Raw genomic sequence first — 23,236 nt, forward strand, 5'->3', positions numbered from 1 at the left:
CCCACAGAGGTGGACCAGCATGCATGGCAGACACATGAGCGTCACTATTACATTCTGAGCATTGGATAATGGCTTTGCAATCGTTAGCTCGGTGACCTGTGGAAGAACAACACTTATAACAAATAGCATGTTCTTTGAGGATGCTTTTCCTTTCATCTAGTGTTTTTGACCTAAAACCCCTGCATTTAGCAAGTGAATGGGGCTTGTGGTGAATAGGACATTGTCTGTCTGGGTTGAGAACTGACGTTCGAGCTGTGACATTTGTTTGACTAATATCTGTTCTGTTCACTGCAACCGCACCTCTGTATTTAGTTGGTTTCAACAATGGCTTATCAGGTTTTGGAGCTACTATGTTTGAACTTTGTAACATAAAGCTAGGATCTGTTTTCATTTCTGCATAATCATTTATAAACTGAACAAAATATGAGAAAGGTGGGTAAACTGCACCGTTGTCCCTTTTGTATTTTGTCCCCTGTTTCACCCAGGACTCCTGGAGTCCGTAGGGGAGCTTTTCCACTATCGGGTTTATCCCCCTTGGGGTGTCCAGAAAGCTAAGGCCGGGTAGATAATTTTCACTTTGTGCATATTCTAACTCCAACAGGAGATCTGCAAGCTCCTGCAATAAGTGAGTGTCCTTATTAGATATTTTTGGAAAAGACTGTAAGCGTTGGAAAAGTGCTGCTTCGACTACCTCTGGAGAACCAAAACTTTTGTCCAGACGTTGCCACAAACGTTGAAGACCTGCGTGTGGGTTGTTCACATGGACCGCCCTGATCCTCAGCGCATGTTGTAGTGACTCCCCGCTGAGCCACTTGGTGAGAAGGTCAAGCTCTTCGCTGAACTTGAGGTTGAGGCCTTCTATGGCGTTGCGGAAAATGGACTTCCAGGACAAGTAAGACTCAGGACGGTTGTCAAAAACCTTGAATCCCGCTGTCAGCAGATCACGGCGTGCTAGATAGGCTGTGAAATCTGAGAGTTCAGTCTTTGGAGGCAATGAAGGTTTAGGCTGGGTTGCAATGTCAGTTTTTCTGTTTATAGGAGGGGACTTTGGTTGCTCCTGATCTACAAAATCAGTGAGATGTTCACCTGGAGAGGAGGCAACTGGTGGTTGACTCTGTCGTAGATGCTGAGCGTTGTTATTACCAACCAGTTGTCCTGTATCAGGCTTTCCGTCTTCATTAACTACCAAGCTGCGGTTAGCGAAGTGAGCGTTCACATAATCTTGAGCGCGTCTGATGGAAGGAGGTGTTTTAGAGGAGACTCCTTGTTCTGTGAGGTCAACGGCGTCATGCTCCTCATCGGCTGCCGCTTCCAGGACATGAGCTGCGGCGAGCGCTGCTTCAGCCTCACCCTCCTTCTTTAGAGCGTTTAGTGTTGCCTCGATGCATGCCTTCTCAACCTCCATGTCGATCTGGCGTTTGGCGTACTGTGCTCTAGTGCGGGCGGCTTCTGCTTCTGCTCTGGCTCGGGCTGCAGCTTGACTGGCCGATGAACGACGTGAAGAGCGTGAAGAGCGTGAGTGGCACTCTGACCGGACCACCATCTGGGAGAGAGGCGGTGACGCTTCAGGCTGAGACATCTTGGGTGCTTGATAGGTAGATAATCTTCTTACTCTGCTGCCCTCAGGTGAATGTATGGCTATTCACCCTATGCAGCGAGCTTAACATAAGAGGAGATGGTTCCAGGAACGACAGGACACATCGCTTTGTCTTTGTGTCTTTAACGGACCGTTTTTTCCTCTTTTAATTTGTAAGACTGTGAACATACAGTAAAATAATACATAAGCATCAGTATCAACATATTTTGTAAACAAAACAGAAGTTAGCAACATAGCTTTCCTTATGCTTTACATTAGGGCTGAACGATATATCGCATTTGCGATAATATCGCGACATGATCAAGTGCAATTTTCTAACCGCAAAGGCTGCGATTATACTCTGGACATGTCCAAATTCATGGGCTGCATCCTCCTGAGGCCGCATTTGTAGACCGATTACGTCACAGCGACGCGCCGAAGGCTGTCCAAATTACTACCATATCCCAGAATTCATAGCGCGGCCCAGCCAAACTCCAGTTTCCAGCAATGGCGGCCGCTACTAAGTTTTAAAATTACTCATACTAATCTTTCTGGGTCACAAAATAAACTTTTAACATATTTTCAGGCGAGAAAGTAGTTGTGTAAACATCAAATATCTGCTCGGTTTATCAAGATATCCCATATTTGCAAAAGTGCTTCGACGTTTTCAGAGGCGTCTGCTACCCACCAGCTCGACAGCTAGCCGGGAGCTCGAGGGTTACTGATGCGGCCGAGAACGGCACAACTCCCGGCACATCATTTTCAGATCACCGCGGAGTTTCGCTGCTCGGGTTAAACGTAATATATAAGTCACTTAGACAACCTAAAAATGTTATTGTTGGGCTTTTTTCAGTGTTTTGTTTGTTCGTGAGTAAATCGGTTTGGCTGAGATTAAAGTTATTAGATTAGATAAAATAAAACTTTATTAATCCCCCGGGTGGGTTCCTCCTTGGTTTTCACACAGCTGACTAAACGTCAAACAGAAAACTTATTAAACAGAAGTATGAGACAGTCGAGAATTTACACCAGTGTCTGGTTATATTTTAGATAGCAAGAAGCAGACGGCCGAGTTTATTAAACTCCACCGAGACAGCGGTGACGCTAATCAGAACTAGACCGTCCAATTTCACGCCTTTAAACTTTAAAGGCGTGTTTGTGTGTGTGTTTATACAATTGCTATTATGTTTGCACTTTATGTGTAATGTTACTGACTGCAGAGATCAGTAAGATGTGTGTATTTTTTATTTATTAGTTTTATTTATTTAATATTATTTTTTAATTGAATGACTGTCTAGTAGTTCACAGATGTCGAAAAACTGAGTGTGGTAAAGCCACTGATTTTGTTTATGTATATTTCTGCAATCTGCACATTGTACTGACTTTCATTTTAATGTTTACACCAGGGTTCCTTGTCAGCACTTTATGCTCAGATGTTTGTAAACTAAAAATAAACTATTGTGTATGTTCAAATATACTGTTGTGATTGAAGAAGTTAAATAAAAATGTCAGTCATCAATTCATGCATCACCTCATGTCATCATAACAGAGGTCTGTCTTCCAGGAAAGAACAGTTTAAAATTAATGTAATATAGTATTGGCCATACTATATGATGTATTGCTTGTCTTTGTTTAATAATACAGAAGACAAAGACCTTAAAAAATAATCGCATATCGCATCGCAATCGCAATATTGGGGCAAAAAATCGCAATTAGATTATTTTCCATAATCGTTCAGCCCTACTTTACATTCATCACTAACATCTTTCCTTATACGTTCAAATAACCTTTTAAGTAACATGAAAGTAACAAATCTTACAGAAAGTGAAGTTAGACATTGCTTACTTACAGATTATGGCTCAACAAACTCCCCAACGATGTAAACTGAGCTTAAAGTTGTGCAGCTTGTTTTCTGCTCCATGCATTTTCTCACACTGCCTGTGTGAACTTTGCCTGCTGTTTACAACACATCACCAAAGGGGGCAGTGTAGTGCACACCAAATAACCAAAGAAGAAGCCACAAACTGAAGGGGTAATACTGCCCACTATTGGGAAACCCAACAAAGTAACAACCGAGGGGCAGAATACACAGTATGTATCACTCCGCGAGGCTCCTGCCTACGATAGCCGTAATGCTCCGACAAGCCATCAAGCGGTGCGGCTTCGTAGCTCAGCAAAGTCGTACTAAAACATTTGACAGATTTTCGAGCGCCGTGCACATAAAATAGTTTCGAGGTCAGTAAACACAACCAGAGTTCATACATAAGGCACACGGGATTATAAGGGGCTCTGTCGATGGTCAGAAAAATCAAAGGATTGATTTTAAGTGTGCCGTATTTTCCAAAAAACACGGTAATAACGACGGCCCGCTAGCATGTGCTACCAAAAATAGTGCTTTGTTGTGTATCTGAGGGACGAAAGCTAAACCAGTTCCACACCACTGAAGCTGCAGCATTTTTACTAACCAGTTCTGGTTCATCCGTTTCATTCAACGATCCGCTTTCGCCCTTCTCATTCTGCGTCGCCACCATGCTTTTTCCACCATGTGCATATGAAAACAAAGGCAGTGCGCATGCGTGTTTTACCCATATTCTATTGCGATATTTCATTTTCTTGTCGTTGCCCAACATTATACCAGTATTACCGTGAACAGTGTGATATAGCCCAGCCCTAATTCCTTAGTATTAGACTAAGACCATTCTCTTTGCAATGACAGGCCCTAGGTACACAATGCACTTTCCACACTGCAATAACTGCTTATGAATTGCTTGAGGGACTCAACAAAGATCATCTGCCTCATCTTCAAAACACCCAGATCCTGATGAAGTATATCATCAGAACAAGGCTGATGCCCCATTCCACAGCATCCAAATGATAAAGCCCCAGTGCCAGACACCACTGTGATCACCCAGAGGTCCTATGTGCATTCCCCAACAGGGCAAAGCCTCAGGACAATATTAGGCTGGTGGTTTTAATGTGCCTGTTGATGCCCATTACTTCCACATCATAATAATTTCAAGGAGTGTTAACCTTAAATGAAGACGCGGACATAAGACAGGATTTACAAGAACTCTGAAATGCAGGTGAAGACAGAGACAAGGAAAAGAGGTCTTTGTATTGACATTTGAATAAAATGTATAAATGCAGAAGGGAAGTCCCATCATGGGTTTGTTGTTGTTGTTTTGTTCTTTGATAAAAACCAACTAACAGGTTTGTGCCAGTACTAATTTAAGCATTTAACGTTTTTGGTGCCAGAAATTCTGAAGCTTGTCTCAAAGAGCTTTAAGCTGCAATCAGTATTTCCCTCTAAAATCTATCTTGGTAAGAGTGAATAAAAAGCTTTGGAGGATTTGGACTCTCCAAGCAGTGTATAAGAAGCTTGGACAGTCATCAGAACCCCAAAAGAGAAAGATGGGGAATTGGATTCTCTCAAATAAATAAAGTACAAATAACACTGAGGAAGAAAAATAAACCCCAAATTAGGCACGCTAAGCTACCAGGAAATGTTTTAATCCAGGACGAGTTACATGGTTGTGATTCCTGAGCCTTACTGTATGTGCAGAGTTTCTTTTAATGATTATCTGCTGAAGAGGGAGCACTTTAACCCTCCCACATATTTGCAGAAATTTGAACTCTAACAATCACGTCTCCAGTATTCATTTGAGATAAGTCGTTTTTAGTAACCTGGGGAGAACTTAAAATAGCATACAAGTAGAAACACTTTATTACCACTGTTAGTTCATTTCATTCATTAGTTTATTCTAACAATATCAAAATGTAATCATAGTTTCTTAGTATAGTAGTTGTGCAACCATAAAGATGATTGTATTGCTTAATTCCAATAACTATAATATTTAATTACAAATGCAAAAAGTGACTTTAGTTTGAATCAGTCTCGCCTGTGTGAAATGTGGCAGAACGCAGTTTGTATTTTATAAATAAATAATGAAGTTGTTGCTGTTGTGTCACATGCATAAATGATATACGTTGGGGGTACGTATACGGTTGTTGGTGTTCTGCTCATACCCTTCATTCTGCAGGCACTCCATTTACTCATGCTATGTTTGAATAGCAAATATAAAAACCCAACAAGTTTTCACAGTTATCTTGGTGAGTCATGAGGATTGATGTGCTGGCACTGACTCTGGTCTGGTCTCTTCAAGGGTTGCCAGATATGTGTTGGTTTTAGGTGTATGGATTAGGGCAGTTTGAGTAAGTGCGAGCAAAGAATTCAAGAATTGGCACATTTAAGCACAAAACGGTGCTGGTTTAGATTCAACACTCAGACCCAAGTCAGTCTACAGAATATGGACATCTCATTTAATAATATATTCTTGTTTGCCAAATTTGGATGATCAAGTTTTTTGCCTGCTTTTTTTCCTTTTTTATAGTAATTCCTGTTAGTGCTTTAAATGCTGAATGCTGTAAATGATTGCCTGTGTTACATATCACACATCCAACAAGAAATTGCTCTGTCCTCTGTTGTTTCTCCAGAGGTTTAACTTTGTGTCCCTACCCACTGATGTCCTGGAGATTGAGGTGAAGGATAAGTTTGCCAAGAGCAGACCAATCATCAAGCGTTTCCTGGGGAAGCTCTCGGTCCCGGTCCAGAGACTGCTGGAAAAACATGCCATCGGGTAAAACACATTTATGAGGATTTTCCCTGTTTAAATAAATGCAGCATGGCTGTCATCAGCTCAGGGGTTTGCTTGTGTTCAATGGTTCAATCTGTAGAGCTGTAAAAGTTCTCCTACATAAACTGGCCCACACAGGCTGTCTGTGAGGTAAATGATGTGGGTGGTTATAGCTGCTTTAAAAGCCATGTAACAGTCTGATTTTAGCTACTATGTTATTTTTACTTTTTTTTTACTGTATGTTTTTACCGAGTTTCTCCCTTCTCTCTCATTTACATACCCTTTCTAACTGTCGCCTGTCTCTGTGTTGTCCCCAGGGATCGAGTAGTAAGTTATTCCTTAGGTCGCAGGTTGCCTACAGATCATGTCTGTGGCCAGCTGCAGTTCCGCTTTGAGCTGACCTCCTCCATTCACCCAGGTACACCAGGCTTAATGCTATGTAGTAGTATGGACACCTTGAATTAGTAGCTGTAGATTATGTAAGAGACTGAAAAGGACTTGGATATGCTGCAAGATTTATTTTATCTCCATAATACATTTTATAATATAAGATTTTAAACTGCTACTAATGTAATGGCACAACCATTGTACCCAGTTGCTGCCTTCAAATGGAACTTATACCGGCGGTTAATGTTAAAGTAACATCCATCAAATGTTCCACTGTTGGCTAACTAAATTATGTTTAACCGTACTATAGCAACTTTTGCACTGTGTGGTGACACTTCAGTTACAGGCATGTATTTTTAATTTCTCTTTGATATTTGGGCTGATTGGGTCCTGATGAATATAAAAACAAACAATTACCAGATGAGGATATTCGTTTAAAACAGTTCGATAGAACAGTAGCAGTATAATGTCCTCATAAGTGCATATCAGGCCCTTGTAGAGCAAAATTGAGTATTTTGGTCTAAATAACCCAAAATGTGATGTTCACATATGTGGACGCCAGGTTCTAGGAAGTTAAAGAACATTAGCTGTACCGCACGGTCTGTCGTGTTATTTGTCAGATGATTCAGTAAAAAATACTGCAAAAGGCACCAGCAGCTCAAAGTTTAGTCTCTAATTAGCAGGTAAATCTTTGCTCTCAGAGGCCACACACCCAGTATTTCTCTGAAAAATTTGTGATTTCACTTAAGTCACTGCACACTGAAGACAAAGCTCAGTTTGAAGGCAGCAACTTGAAAATGAAACTTATGAAACAGTGATGAAAGCGTGTACCTTTCTTTCTTAGACGATGAGGAGGTTTCCTTAGTCATAGAGGCGGCCTGTCCTGAGGGTGGACACGCAGCAGATGTCAACCATGCTGCTGATGCTCCCGATGATGACACACTGAGCGTGGGCCCTGACATGCCTGATCTTCCCTTGGATGCTCCTCCTGACCCTGAGACTTTACCTGAAGCAGCCTCCGCACCCAAGGAGGTCCAACCCGCTGAGAAGGAGCAGGGTGAAGCGACGTCACAGGAGGAGCAAGGAAGTGTGGAAGAGGAGACCACGGTGAGAGAGGAACCCTTGACTCCTGAGCCTCAGGTGGAGCAGGCGGAGGGAGAATCTGGTGAGCAGCAGCAGGAGGGAGGAGAGGAGGGGCAGCAGGAGAAAGGAGATGTGGAGCAGGGAGAGGAGACTGCAGCCCAAGCCGAGGAGGAGGTTACAGCAGAAGGAAGAGAGGCTGTGGATGAAGCACAGTCAGAGCCACACTCTGACTGTGCCGTAGCAGAAATGACTCTCGATGAGGCCACTGCTGTGGAGGCTCCCCCCGAGGAAAACACTGCACCCCAGGAGGCTCCTGTAGGCCCAGCTGAAGGGGCCCCGCAGGAGGTTGGAGAGGGAGGGGAAAGAAGCTGTGCCCCCTGCTCCTGCCAGTCTCTCTTGTCGAACTACAACTCCAATGCTCATTCACGCCGTAAAACCCGCCCCTGCTCCCTCCCGGTGTCAGAGCTGGAGACGGTGATTGCCTCGGCCTGTGGCGAGCCTGAGACGCCACGATCCCACTACATCCGGATTCACCACCTCCTTCACAGTCTTCCCTCGGCCCAGCACAGACCGCCCAGCCAGGAGGAAGAGCAAAGTGGGGAAGGAGTGAATACAGACAGCACTGTGGAGACAAACAGCACATCACCAACACATAAAACCTCCAAAGAGCAGGAGGGGCAGGAGGATGATGAAGAAGAGGATACATCACAGTCACCCTCTCAGGTAGGGGCAGTAATGGGCTGGTTAGACACTTGCTAACAAACAGAAGATGTTGTGGAGTCATTCTTACTATGTGGTGTATGCAGTGGAGCTTCTTAAGCTGGAGTTCCCCCAAGAAGTGTTGGCAGTACACCTGTTTAGCACATATAGCATGTAAGCTAGCTTTTCTCGATCTTCTGTGCTCATACTGTCTCTTTGGTTTAGTGTTAGCTATAAACCAAAATGATCCAAATTAAATTGTTCCAACTGAATTTGAATAGCGTGCTGTTTATGAGACAGGGAATTGCCCGGTAGCACTGAGATCAGCTGATGTGCTGGGATTGCTCACACGATGCATGATTTATTTTAGAAAGCTGTGGCAGCATAAATCCTGTTCTCATTCTGCACTTAACATACTGAAGGGCTAACCCACTCATTCACTCTGATTCACCTCTGCTGAAGAGTAATAAAAGATCTGTGTCTTTAAACTCGTGCAGGTTCTGGGGTGTCCGGGCCCCTGCTGTCGGCGCTCGCTGCCCCGCAGCCTCTCCATTGAGCGCCTCTCTGAGCTGAATCAACTTCTGGAAGGTGAAGGATTTGGAGGAGGCCACACAGCAGTCAGGAGGATCTCCCCTTCCTGTCCAGAAAGCGAGGAGGGGGATTCCAGCAATGGAGGAGGAAGGAGGGCTGGCGGCAGCGCCCACAGAGCTCCAGGTGAAAGCGAGTGCGAGTTTTGTGACACCTCCTGCTACAGCACCTCGTGCTACAGCACCTCCTGTTACAGCACATCATGCTACAGCAACTCCGGCTATGAGGGGAGGGGGCGGTTTTGCAGCCACACCCGCCTGTCTTCGGTGGAGAGTAACCGGCTCTCCAGCAGCACTGTGTTCTCCTCCCAGGAAGAGGAAGATGAGGAGAGCGCCTTTGAGTCAGTACCTGATGGAAATCACGGCCCTGACGGAGAAGAGCAGGGCGGGGCAGAGAGGAGGACGGGCAGATGGAAGGAGACCAGGAGCGGAGAGCAGGGGGATCCAGCTGTGGCGGGGCCCAGTGATCAGAACAGCATCGGTGAGATTGTCTCAGAATAACTCTTTCACCTCCAGCTTTCAAATTAGACTAGAACACTAGGCAAGCAACACATTCAGCTTCGCAGGAAGTTGCCTTACCGGCCATATATAAAGTGAAGCTTTTCCCCCAATGCCTACTATGTTGGCCTATTCTTATAGAGACAAATACGCTAGCTCACGCTTCTCTAAAGCTTTCTTGTCTCATTGTCTGGCATGAGGAGAAAATTGACTTTCTTTTTTGTTGTTTGGCCATTTCTAGAATGAAATTGAACCCACAATGATTAATTTCCAAGACACTCAACTGGATGTTTTTATGTTTCTTCTCCTTCTTTAGTCAGTACGATGACTTTTAGCTGTTCTAACACTGGTGTGTGGGTCCCTCCCATGGCTCCAAAAAAGCTCTGACATATGGGGAAGTGGAAATCCAGGGGATGTCCTGTTGAGCGTGTGGAATGATGGAGAGAATCATTTGAGATCTGTGAGTGTTGAGATGGGTCTCTGTGGATTGTCTCAGGCTCGTGTGCAGAGGTTCAGTCAGCTCAGCAGCTTAGGTTCAGCCGTGTCATGTTCATGAAGCATTGTTCTTCTGGGGGTCATAGTTGTCATTGGGGGGGGGTTGTTTTCATGGAGCGGTGCCTCAATGTTCAAGTGAAGCCCAAATGAATACATGTTCCTACTAATATTCGTTTTAGCCAATTTAATGTAACTTTTTATCTACCAGGTTTTCACCGAAGGCTTCTGTTTACCTTCTGGGAGATTCAGGCTCTGCTTGTTAATGGCCTCACTTTACTTCCTCAGAAAGGAAAATTCTGAAGTGACAAATTATTTAAGTATAAGCTGTAAACGTATATATTTAAGTATAAACTGATTGACTGTGTTTGACTGGATTTTTTTTACTATGTTGGTCATTTTTGTATATTTGTATTTTTTACATGACGTTGCCTGTAGAGAGTGAAAGCTGGATACACACACAGTTTTGCAGAACCCTGTAAGACTTCCTTTTACTAAAATGTTTTCAAACCCTCTGCAGAGTTCGATAGCTGTCTAGTTTTCTTCTTCCTGCTTGTTACGATTATATTCTTGCACACAAAGATTGTTTTTCCCCCCATTTTGGATTTGAATGCTCTTGGCTTGAATCTGCTTTTATCACTTCTCTGATATTTAATTTGGTTGTGTGATTATGGGAAACCTTTAAGTGTGTTTGGGTTTTTAAGACTTGGACCAGTACTTGGTTATTTATGCAATTTTCAGAGCTTGATGAAACCATGGGTTTCTCCATCCAGATCTGAATTTCTGTCAAGTGTGGGTGCTGTGTCGAGTTTGTGTGAATGATCTACAAAAACATATATGGGAAGATTTTGTGTGTGGGTGTTCAGCCTCCGCTAGCATGATGGAAACTGAGCAGAAGACCAAATAAACAAGAAAGTGAATGAGTAGTGCTGTGACAAGAGTGGAGTTTCCTCGGTTGCCTCTATTAGAGTGACTGTAACTAGCTAATCATAAGGTTTGATCCCTAGCTCCTTCGGTCTGCATGCCAATGTGTCGGGCAGCTTAGGATAGAGCATTCATTGTGTGTGTGACTGGATGAATGAGGCTGTAGTATTTGTGATTTGAGTGCTTAAATTGGGCAGACAAGCAATATTTAAACATAAGTCCATTTGCCATTTATTCTTGGACCAAGTTTGTGTTGGCCTTGTGGGTGTGTGTTGGACTGCTTACCTGTTATAACAGATGGTTTGTTACCCCGAACCATCTGGACAGTTGTCCTTGGTAACTCTTTGGAAAAGGACAGGCAGGTGAGTAAATGAACCATGTGTCATTCACAGGCTCTTACTTTCTATCACACTTTTAGAATAACCACATCCACAACAATCATGCCCCTGCGCGTCCACAGCAGCTATCTGTGGGTGAACTGTGGGGCTGTGTGGGCAAAGCAAACCCACAGGTATCCCGTTTTGGCCCCAATTGGAGGCAGTCCAGCTTCAAAAACCATGTGGACCCCTTGTAGGCTAGCCCATGTGGCTCCCACAGCAGTTTTACCCTTTTGCGGTTTAGCCCATGCAGGGCCAATGTTAGTTTTACCTGCAAGGTCCCCATCATGGATTGTTGGGTCATTGAACCATAGGACCACATAAAAGATTGAAGTCGCCACTGTAGTATCCCCTGGTAGTTTGTGATGCCATGTTATTGTAAGGCCATGTTGATATTTTGAAACTGGATGTGATGGAGAGGAACACTGCAAGCCTATACAGGGGTTAAAATGGAATTTGGCAGGTGGAGGAACACTAATATCCAGTGCAGCAGTACAGAATGGCGGGAAAACAACAACTTTGAAATAAGACATAAAATCTGCTTTGTAAGCTCCAGCAGATTTAGGTATTTTCCTTACATATGGGGATAAGCTGAACTGTGCTGCTGCTCTTAGGTTTGCTGGTCTTTGTGGGTGTAACTGAATTCTATAACATTTAAGCAGACAGATCAGCTTGAATTCAAATTTATGTCTGCTACCCTTGATTTAACATTGACCATGAGCACCACAGGCTGCTTTGACAAGTCCATTGTAGTACATTACTGTTAACTTTATTACCACACTTCAAACTAATGCTTTTAACTGGCAATAAACTACATTAAACTGTCATGTATTCTCATTTAACCTTTCAATAACAAAATTATATTACTTAAATTTGTTTTTTCATATTTTTAAAGATTTGAAAAACAATTTTAACTATGCCAGTCCTTAACTTTGAAAATTTCTAATCTTTCTCCTCGTTCTCTCTCTCTTACATCTGATCACTGATTACTGTCCTTGGCACACTTTAACTTCTGGGAAATCCAGCCTCTGTACCTTTAACTCCCAAGCATATTGTGTTCCAAACTGCACAAAAAGTTTGTGTTTTGTGGTATTTGTTGAGATTTTTGAAGCAATTATAAACATTACTTCATATGTGCTCACTCACTTCTGTAATGCTAGTCACCTCTGTGGTGAATTTCCATGATTAAAACTTTACTGCCATCTACCAGCATGAACATCAGCAGGAAGAAATGTTCCTCTGTCTTTATTGAACTGCTCGATTTGATTACTTATTAATTGAAGGTGCCAGAATGTTGTTTCGGATTCTCCTGGTTTACTTTAACTTGTGTGCTTTTGGAACTTTAGACTAGTTTTATTATTAAAATCTGTTTTTCCACTATAGAAACTTTATAGCCTGTAATTGGAGCTTTCTATAATCTCAGCCTATGAGAACCTTTAAGGCAAAGGTGATCCGTCCAGCTTTGCCTTCCAACTATATTTTACAAGAGGTAATGATAGACATTGGCCATCTCCACCCTAAAGCCCAAGCACTGAAGCCTTAAATCATCTCACCTCTCTTTTTTAATATATATATTAGTGCTGTCAGCGTTAATCTCGTTAAAGTGACGTTAACGCCATAACTGCATTAATGCGGCAAATCTCAATTAACGAGTTACACACAGTGATGCATATCATGGCCTTCCGTCACAGTCCTACCTCAACAGTGATGTTTCTGTGTTTTGCAATGTATGTACAGCCAGTGTGTACTCATGTTAAAGACATTTGATGCCTGAGCATCAGTGCTTCTCCTTGGTGATCAATGTTTCTTTTTTAGTGGAAGGAAAGCTTGCTCATTAATGTGATAGCATTTTATGGATTACATTTCCCTCAGGCTGACTCCAGCTAATCCTATCACAATCCCATCTCAAAGCATGCTATGTCTGTTTGCACTTCGCATTAACACACATTTTCCTTCATCCAGACCACATACTCACTCACCATTTTACCATTTTACTAGCTGATGGAAAAGCTGTTAGAGACTATTTCAAAACAGTCTGCAAGTAATAGTAACTATATATATATGTAAATGGAGACAGCGTTTATTGTTGGTGGGGCAATTAGCTGAAAGACTAACTTCTAGCTCTTGTTATTGGTGCTGGTGGTAGAGTAGTTCAAAAAGAGATTAAAGGAATGTGGTTGGCAGATGGGCATGATTTGTTTATGTGTCTGCAGGGCATGAAAGATGTTCCAAGAAATATTTTCATTTTTTAGATACTCTTGTCTACCAATTTCATTATAAATAAAAATGATTTAGATTATAATCTCAGAAGTTGACATAACTGCAACATGAATGTCATGGTAATTTGGGACACTGTTGGTAGTTTCTCTTTGCCAGCAAAAGGATTTATTTGACAGCATTTACTGACCAATACTCATAACATTTGAAAATTTGTGCTCAGTTCATGCCAGGCAAGAAACCAATTTAAATAAACAGTATCAATTCTGCCAAGACGAATGGTCAAATATCCAGTGAGAATTATGCCAGGAGCTTGTTTTGAGATGCAACTTGTACAGATTTATTTACACCCAATTCTTGAGTTGCTAAAGACCTATGCTGCACAGTCATTTCACCTTCCTATTATTAAAACCCAAAATTAACATGACATTCATGCTCATCAGTATAAGCACCTTTATGACCCCAACTGTATATTAAGCTAATGTAAAACTAGCAAGATAAAGACAAGTATCAGGTTCTCAAATTTAACAACAGGAAATGTTCTGATTCGAAAACAAAATGAATTTGTTATTAAAATTGTTGAGAATAAATATTCTTTTTTAACCTTTCATTGGTAAACTGACACATTGGTATTTCAGCTTTCACTGATTTTTCTTTAACCTTATTGATTTGATAAACAGTTACAGTAGCATTAGCCAAATATATGCTAACATTACATGTCATTAACTCTATGACATCTATATATGAAACATTGGGCATGTCTGTCTACAGCCTCAGTGTTCACATATCTAACTAACAACACATGGGGATTCCACATCTATGTGGGCAAAGTCCAGTTTATTCCCAGTCTTATAGTTGGTACAGAATATCCTTGGCCCTATGGTAATTCACCCCGTGCTGTTTCTCTAATGTCCTGTAGGCTCAAGCTTCTCCCCTCCTGTTGGCCATCTTCCAGTCCTGCGACCCAGCCATGACCTAAACCATTTTCCTGCTGCCACTGACCAAGCCTTACCTCCAAGTAAGAACCAACAGCTCCCAGTCTTACTCTGGAGTCTCATGCTAACACTCTGAGTGTTTGTGCTGTGTGTGCATGCCGCCACATTTATTTGCTTTCCAAATACATTCCTTCTCCTCTGTGTTTCTTATCATTGTCTCGTCTCTCCTTACGTACTCATCGAGCTTTGAACATACAGCTTCATACTGCTCTCTGCTTCATGGTACATGGTTGGAGATTTACTCTGAGTAGGATTGTTGGATGGCTCGCTGGCCTATACTGATAGGCTGTCAGAAAGCCTAAACTCAACCGAGCCGTTACATCATCACTGAGAGTCCCCAATCACTGTTTCCCCTGCAAGCACTATTTTTCTCACACAGTACTGTAAAAGTACTGTATTTGTAAAAGAGAAACTGCTGCTGAGTTTTTTCCAATTGTAATGTTTTTGTGCTTACAGCATCACAAACCTTTTTTGTTTCATTCATCCATCCATTCTGCTTGGTCTGATAAATATCCCTACAAGCCAGAAAAAACCAGCATGTAAATATGGAGTGAACTGAAAGCCTACAAAAAATGTGAGGAGTAATTAGTAATAAGGATTGTTTGGGAATGTTTTCCTGAGGACTATAATAATGTCAAATTTGCAATTTGCGCCATTGGTTTTTCCAGTGCTGTAGACTCTTTTTGGACCACACTTGACTTCCAATCAGTTGTCATGACGTCCTGCTCATCTGTGCACTGCTCACAGAGCTCACAGAATCTTTTATCTTTGAAAATCAGATATGACCATGAGTTAAAAGTATTTCATTTTGTAATTCATAAAAGCCACACTCTAGTTTCAATATTAATTCCTTCTTGATGTTTAGTATGTGGATTCAAGAAGCTTTCTGCAGACAGGCTGGATGTAGTGGTCTTACAACACATACAGTCAAGTACTATGTTTATAATATATCTTTTCTTTTGAAGAGAACAGGTGAGTGACATTATTCGATCACTAAAATCTGATCCAGACCACCTAGAGCCCAGAATAGAACAAGACTGTTACCTAGATTAGAGATACTAATTCCCTAAACACAGTCAGGACAGCTAATAAAGGCTGCTCAAGAGTGTTTGTGCGCGTGGGCAGGCAGAGCAGTCATGAAAAACAACACAGGGGTTTTTCGTCCTTTGGGAGCATTCTTCATCTTCCTCCTACTCCCAAAGCAGTTAGACAGAGCTGAGGAAAGCTGCAGTGGTACTAGTCCGACACGTTCACATTATCGCTATTAAAGGGCTAAACAAATCCCGGATGTGGCACTACAAGACTGATACTGCTGTCTATCCGGGCGTTAAGTCTGACGTCACTAGCCGTGTCTGGGTCTAAACTCCGCTGCAGGTCCATATATCAAACGATCACTATGGCATTACTGAGAGTTGAAAAACTGTCTAAAGTCTTTCATCTTTAATAAAATGATCAGTGTTCTGCTCTACCAGGTGTAACAATTGAGTTTAACATCCAGGCATCCATGAAAACGGAATTTATGACATTTAACGGAGTTAGAAGTTAGCAGGAAGTTAGCTCACTAGCTTCTATCTAAATACAACATAGCATGTCCTGACTGCGGGGTTTTGGAAACAAATTAAAACGTACAGCTCTGCTATCACTTCCAGCATAAATGAAGACAGAAAACTAAACAGCAGTGACGTTTGTAGGGTTACTGAAGTTGGGCTAGCTGGTATATAATGATGTGCTAGCGACACAGCTATGTTAGCATAATATAAACAAGCTAACTTTTTTTCCACTCGATAAAATGGTAATGGTAAATGGCCTGCATTTGTATAGCGCTTATCTAGTCCATAGGACCCCAAAGCGCTTTACACTACATTCAGTCATTCACCCATTCACACACACATTCACACACTGGCAATAGCAAGCTACATTGTAGCCACAGCTGCCCTGGGGCGCACTGACAGAGGCGAGGCTGCCGGACACAGGCGCCACCGGGCCCTCTGACCACCACCAGTAGGCAAACATGGGGTTAGTATCTTGCCCAAGGATATTTGGCATGCAGCCAGGATGCAGCCTGGGATCGAACCACCGACCTTCTGATTAGTGGCTGACCTGCTCTGCCACCTGAGCTACAGTTAAAAGTTAACGTGAGTGTTCTCGGTGGTCAGGAACAAATGTAATCGCATGGCAGGATGCTGTAAAAGGACCAAACTTCAGCCAGGAGAACAACTGAGATAATCCATCCACAATACGAGGTTAGTCATTCATATACTGCTGCATGGGCTGGGCTGTAGCTACATCCTAAGGTGTTAAAAACTGAGCTTAAATAAATGATTAGTGGTAATAAAAGCCGAGGGAGATCAACAGTGATCACTGACTGTTTTAGGAGCTTTTTGAGATCAAATAGAAGAAAATACAAAACATGTTAACAACACAAAAGCCATATTAAACGCAGACTACTTTAGGCCCGGAAGTAGGATTCACTCACGTCATCACTTAACGACCGAATAGCTACATTTAACAACAAGCAGCAGCCTCCAGGGCAAAAAAAAATGAAGCAAACCTAGAACTGCCCAAAGATGCAGTTTCTGTAATTGCCACTTAAGGTTGGCTTCAAAGGCAAGTGAGTCCACATAAACCTGTGTTAAAATGCCCACTTTTAAAGCAAAAATAAACATGGTTCTTACAAAATACCAAAATCTATATATCAAGCGTTCCTCTTACTACAAGCTGTGTTTTTTTTAACTCATTCATTTGAATGTTGTTAAGACTTTGAGGTATGACAGCTTTGATTGACAGGTTGATTCTAATAGCTGGTGTTTACTCCAAAGCCTCACTCAGAACTGAACCTCTTCTCTACATGTGTTTGGTTTTAAGGGAATCATCTTTCAGGTAATATGGACTAGAAGTTGGGTAGTAGTAGTTTCTTGTAGTCCTAAAAGTACTACTGAGTGCTTAATAAAGTTTGCCTTCGATATAGTTAGGACTATGTGGTAATAGCATTTAATATTTATATATAACAAACTGAAGACATTTGCTATCTCATCATCTGTCATTTGTCATGTCAGAAAGGACCTCACACCATTACACCTTACTCATCTTAGACATTGCTGTCAAGGGTTTGGCTTATTTCTTTGAATGTTTTTTTTTTGGTTTGATTCATTTTATATTTATTGCACCAGCTGGCAGTTTTCTTAGGATTGAAAGCCTTACCTTTACTCCTCCAAACAAACCTCTGGCAACTAAAGCACTCAACATTTGTCTCATCCATCCATCCATCCATCCATCCATCCATCCATCTTCTTCCGCCTATCTGGGCCAGGTCGCGGGGTCAGTAGACTAAGCAGAGAAGCCCAGACCTCCCTCTGGCCACCTCCTCCAGCTTGTCGGGGGAACACCAAGGCGTTCACAGGCTAGCCGAGAGATGTAATCTGTCCAGCGTGTCCTGGGTCTGCCCCGGGGCCTCCTCCTGGTGGGACATGCCCGGAACACTCACCCAGGAGGAATCCTTGTCAGATGCCCGAACCACCTCAACTGCCTCCATTCGATGTGGAGGAGCAGTGGCTTTACTCTGAGCCCCTCCTGGATGGCTGAATTCCTCACCCTATCTCTAAGGGAGAGGCCACCCACCCTTCGGAGGAAGCTAATTTCTGCCGATCCGCCATCTCGTTCTTTCACTCACTACCCACAGCTCGTGACCATAAGTGAGGGGAGGGGCGTAGATCGACCGGTAAATTGAGAGCTTCACTTTTACACTCAGCTCTCTCTTCACCACAACAGACCGGTGCAGCGTCTGCATCACTGCAGCCGCAGCACCATTCCGTCTGTTGATCTCCCGCTCCCTTCTCCAGTCACTTGTGAACAAGACCCCGAAATACTTTTAATCTCATCATAGATTAAAAATGTCTTCCAGAAGGATTTTCCTTTGTCTATGTGGTCAGCTGGAGGTTTTGTTCAAATTGTCAGTGTGCTGTATTTGGATGTAAGGTTTCTTACCGGAACCATCTCCATCAATAATGATAATAATATCTTTGTTTCCATGACACTGGTTGTTCAGGCAGTTTCGTTCCTGTGTCATGGCGGTTTCCTGGTTGTTTCTGACCATTTGGTTCTCTGAAGTTGCTGCACCTCCCAGTAACTTGTATACCTGTTAGCTCGGATGATTTTGGAATCTGCAGTTCTTAAAATTTCTTTGAGAGACACTGCTGGCTTGTTTAAATCTCCAGCACTCCATCCCAGAACTGCACAGAGTTTCTGCTATGTTTTACTTTACTGTGTGCTTGTCAGTCCTACAAGTGCCCTCAAACACACCTTTTAGCTGTTGTAGAGTAGAAGGTACCAGCTGTTGTCAATTATGGTCACAAGCATGGTAATTGTTGCTAACTAATGATTACATTTTATGACCTTGGCTTTGATAACGCCATTCTGTGTTTATCTCAAAATATCAAAAATAAATTTGAATTTGTGTAACATATTCTTAAGAATGTGCTTGGTACAATTATTGAGCTTTGAAAAGAGAGCAGGTCACACTAATTATCAAAATTAGTGTGCCCTAAAATTAGCAGCCAAAGTTTGGCATCCATGAATGCATGTACATTTCAAACTGTAGCTGTAGTTTATTAAATTAAACCTGCAAAAATAAGTAAACTGCTGGATTTCTGTTACTTCTTTGTTTTTTTTGTCACTAGAAGACATTTCCAGTCTGGTTGCCTAGGTAACACGCTGACATATTTATCACCATATCATATGTCAATCAACAGTATCCTTTGCTCTCTCTGGCAGTCACTTCAATCACTTGTGTTGAAATTCAGCTCAAGATCTGCCCTCTTTGCTTTGCCAGCAGTTATTTTGCCTGCCGTTGCTTGAAGTCGCAGAATGCCATTGGCTTTCTATGGTGCCTGGTCGCCCTGTCACTGTGAATTGCTTCATGTGTGGACACTGGAGCTGTGCTTCCGCCAATAACTTTATGTAATAAACTGCCCTCTGTCACCACAGACTGGGAAGCTCGGATTGACAGCCATGGCAGAGTTTTCTACGTGGACCATGTCAACCGGACCACAACCTGGCAGAGGCCGAGCCATGCTACCAAATGTAACCATGGCATACCTCGCTCAGGGTCCACACATCAGATGGAGCAGCTCAACAGAAGGTCAGAATAGGAACACGCAGAGAAAACTCCAAGTGTAAGACTGCAGCAGTTCTGTCTAGACCCGTCAAAATAAGATACATTTCTTAACTGCAGTGATTTATATTCGTTGGTATTGCTCTGGTACCTCCGCCTGCTATGCAGCAAGCAGTAAGAATGCCTCATTATTAAGTTAGCATGGATGGAGGATCTGGAGTCCAGACGGTTGCAAAGAGGCTTGCAGATGCACAGTTAGTGTATGAAGAGAAAAGGGAGGGAAGTGGATCACTTGAGTGATCAGCTGGTGTGGGCTAGCACAGAGATCAGTGAATGTGGGTCGCAGGTTATAATGGACCTTCGTCCTGCCAGTAACTATGTTTGCTTTACTTCCATAAAACATGGAAGGATTATGAATGAAGTGTGGAAGAGAAGAGACACTTGGTATCTTCTCAATGAAATGTACTTTATAGTAATTCGATTAAAATGACCAGAATACATACATTTCTTAATCAATTGGATTTTTAGTCTTTATCCATGTCATAATTTATAAACATAGTTTATAAACATTTTTGACAGAAGTAAATGTGTTTTTCTGTGTCAGATCTTTATTTTGTAAGTACATTAGTCAGATATATCTAAAATATTTGTAATAAAAATATAATAATGTACAAATTAGAAGTGGAAATATAGTGTAGCTGAAACTATCTATGTAAAGTACAAATTGCAGCCAAACCACCAGTTTGAACAGAAAGGTGAGGTAGCACTCAATAGTCTGAGCCTGTGCAGTAAGATAAACTAATGTGGAGTCAGGGTGACATCTGGTGTCTGGAAAAGGGATCGAAAACATGAAGTAGTAAATATGATGTGACATGAGACAGAAATGGACACTTTTGAAAGGTTCTCAGATTCCTGGCTGTCGTTTATTATGCAGGTACCAGAACATACAGAGGACTATGGCCACAGAAGAGAGTGGAGGGAGTCAGAGGACTGAGCGGAGCAGCAGTACTGAAACTGATCCTGACTCCACTCAGACAGGTACAGCACTGAGCCCTCTCATGCTTTACACTCACACGGCCTGCGCCTTTTAATACCACCGTCATTACGCATGAAAGACAAGTGTCCTGATGTGTGCTGGGTTATGTTGTGTAATTGTGAAGGTCCTGCCTATGTGTATGTGTTACTGCAGGTTCTGTTTTCTAAAGCAATGCTTTAAATGTTGTGGACTGATGCTATATGTATGCACTGGCACAGAGTACATGACATCACAGTCAAAAATCATGTTGTGTTAGCAACAGTTTGAAAATACCACCTATTCAGCTTGTCCCCCGCCTCCATCTGACACACTAGCAATCATATTCCTGTAAACCCTCTAATATTTTACATGAACATGGTTTATAATTCGCTCTTGTATAGTTGGGATGCTGAAATTACCTGATTGTCTTAAATGATGAAAAAAAACTGTAGCAGTTGCACTTTAATGTACATCAAACTGCATGGGTTGGTTTACAAAACAGTAATAAATAGTAAAGATTTCATTATATAAGCTTCCTAAATGGCCTGTTGCCTGTTTGCAGGCCCCGCCTCCCCTGTCAATCAACAGAAGATCAGCCATCTCCTCCAGTCTCCTGCTGCCAAGTTCATCACACACCCAGAATTTTTTACTGTGTTGCACAGCAACTATGTGAGTATAAACATACAAAAAGATACGTACAAGCACATATTATATGTTTATTGAACCAGGAGCCCTTTGTTGGGCTTTTTCACTGATGTGGATATCTTGCTGTCACAGTACTGTTCTTATCCAGGGTGAAATACTGTAGTATTAAGTCGTTTAATGGGTTTATTAAGAGTCCCACGCTCGATAATTTTTGGTGACTATAATTTGTGACTATAGGCAGCGTACCGGATGTTCACCAGCAGCAGCTGTGTAAAGCACATGATCCTGAAGGTGCGCCGTGATGCCAGAAACTTTGAGCGCTACCAACATAACAGGGACCTTGTGGTCTTCCTCAACAAGTTTGCAGATAGTCAGCTGGAGCTGCCAAGGGGTTGGGAAATCAAAACAGACCCCCAGGGCAAGGTAGGACAACTCGCCCACATGAATGCCCTTTCAGCAAATGTCAGCGCCTGATAGTCAGCAAGTCCTTGTGCTTGGAAATGTTGGTGAAGCGATACGTCATGGAGCTGAGAGGACCTTCATAAGCACTGTCTGTTTCCACCACATGGTGGTTATGTGAATTTATTTTACGATATAGACCGAGGATGGCATTTAACAGTTGTTATACTTACGTGGATATTTAATGAATCCCAACAGTTCTAGGGTGTTCTTTTCTTTTTAAATGAGCATTACTGATCCATTTATTAATGCCAAATAAGAAATGTACACTTTCTAAGTATTTCAATAGTAGAAAATTTGATAAAGACACTTATTTTGACAAAACTCTTGGCCCTGGTCAAAGTTGACCTGGACCGCACTGTTAAGGCATGAAATATGAACAGTAAGTAAGGGCTCATGGGAATTTCTATGTATTTAGACAGAAACAGGTTTTCAGACTGCATATAATTGCCAGCATGACCCCATTTAAATTCAATATAGTAGCAGATTTATCTGTTTGACTTCTCTGACACACCGAAATAGCTTTGAAGACATCAACTGACTGAGTGCTCGCCAACCTGGTCCTCTTCTTTGATGCAACTATTTGATAGTCAACAAGATCACAGATCCATTGCACACGTTACAATAATTCTCGTTTTCCATTATGTGACTACACTGAACCAGCTCAGTGCTCTCCAGATTACCTTTGTGTATTTAATGCAAATGTTCAAGTTTGATTTATTTATTTTATGCTGGTGCTGCCATTAACAGTTGGAACCTCTCATTTTGAATGATTAACAACAGCAAAGAATATGAGTGTGTTTTCTGTTATCAATCAACATGTTTGCTTCAGTCCTTTTTTGTCTGTCTCTTAGTCTTTCTTTGTAGATCACAACAGCCGAGCCACGACCTTCATCGACCCTCGGATACCTCTGCAGAATGGCCGGCTGCCTGGCCACCTCGCCCACAAACAGCACCTGCAGAGACTACGCAGCTACAGCGCCGGGGAGGTACTCTAACCCATCTGCATCTGTCGGTTTACAAATACTCAGAAAATGGCAGCGGTGTCGGACAGGACCGGATCAGATTCTCAATTAGCAGCACGCCCTGCTCGATCCTGCTGGGTGGCAGCATTTGGGCCAGCTCCGCCCCTGGCTGGCCCGGTCACGGTTCCACCATGCCGCCTCCGGGGTTTCGGCACCAATGTGACACAGATGACAACCCTACCACACTTTTTGCTTTTCTTTATTTACTCTTTCCGCACGCGGTCGCTGTGCACAATCACACGGCTCGGCTGCAGCTTTTCAGGTCAGCCGCCGAACACATGAACAACAACCACATTAGACAGACACAGACTTTTAAGCCAGCGAGGCGTGATTGCGGATGCTGCTCAGGTGCGTCACCTGCAGCGTCACCGCAGACCTTGCCGCGCGACAGGAGTCTGAAAAGACAAAAGAGTCATGTCTGTTTTTAACTTAAACAAGAATCGCTGGAGTAGTGGTCATGTCCTGAAACATTTTATTCCACAACTAGATGTCCAACGCCATCGTTATTTGAATAGC

At 42.5% G+C, this 23,236-nt stretch overlaps 1 protein-coding gene across 6 annotated transcripts in view; it reads left to right on the plus strand.

Annotated features, from left to right (window-relative positions):
- The window catches only part of hecw1a (HECT, C2 and WW domain containing E3 ubiquitin protein ligase 1a), a 99,538-nt gene that overhangs the window by 56,808 nt on the left and 19,494 nt on the right, over window positions 1-23,236 (plus strand). For 5 of the 6 annotated variants that reach the window (XM_082547589.1, XM_082547588.1, XM_082547591.1 and 2 more), the window contains 10 exons: window positions 6,068-6,210; window positions 6,525-6,625; window positions 7,439-8,400; window positions 8,874-9,444; window positions 14,391-14,489; window positions 19,450-19,603; window positions 20,511-20,614; window positions 21,154-21,260; window positions 21,474-21,659; window positions 22,550-22,684. In XM_082547589.1, the coding sequence (XP_082403715.1) occupies window positions 6,068-6,210; window positions 6,525-6,625; window positions 7,439-8,400; window positions 8,874-9,444; window positions 14,391-14,489; window positions 19,450-19,603; window positions 20,511-20,614; window positions 21,154-21,260; window positions 21,474-21,659; window positions 22,550-22,684 (2,562 nt within the window). The remainder of the gene's footprint in view (window positions 1-6,067; window positions 6,211-6,524; window positions 6,626-7,438; window positions 8,401-8,873; window positions 9,445-14,390; window positions 14,490-19,449; window positions 19,604-20,510; window positions 20,615-21,153; window positions 21,261-21,473; window positions 21,660-22,549; window positions 22,685-23,236) is intronic. The other variant, XM_082547593.1, reaches the window with a different exon arrangement.

This window comes from Aulonocara stuartgranti (assembly GCF_965226115.1).
Source record: "Aulonocara stuartgranti genome assembly, chromosome: 9".
Classification (NCBI taxonomy): Eukaryota; Metazoa; Chordata; class Actinopteri; order Cichliformes; family Cichlidae; genus Aulonocara; species Aulonocara stuartgranti.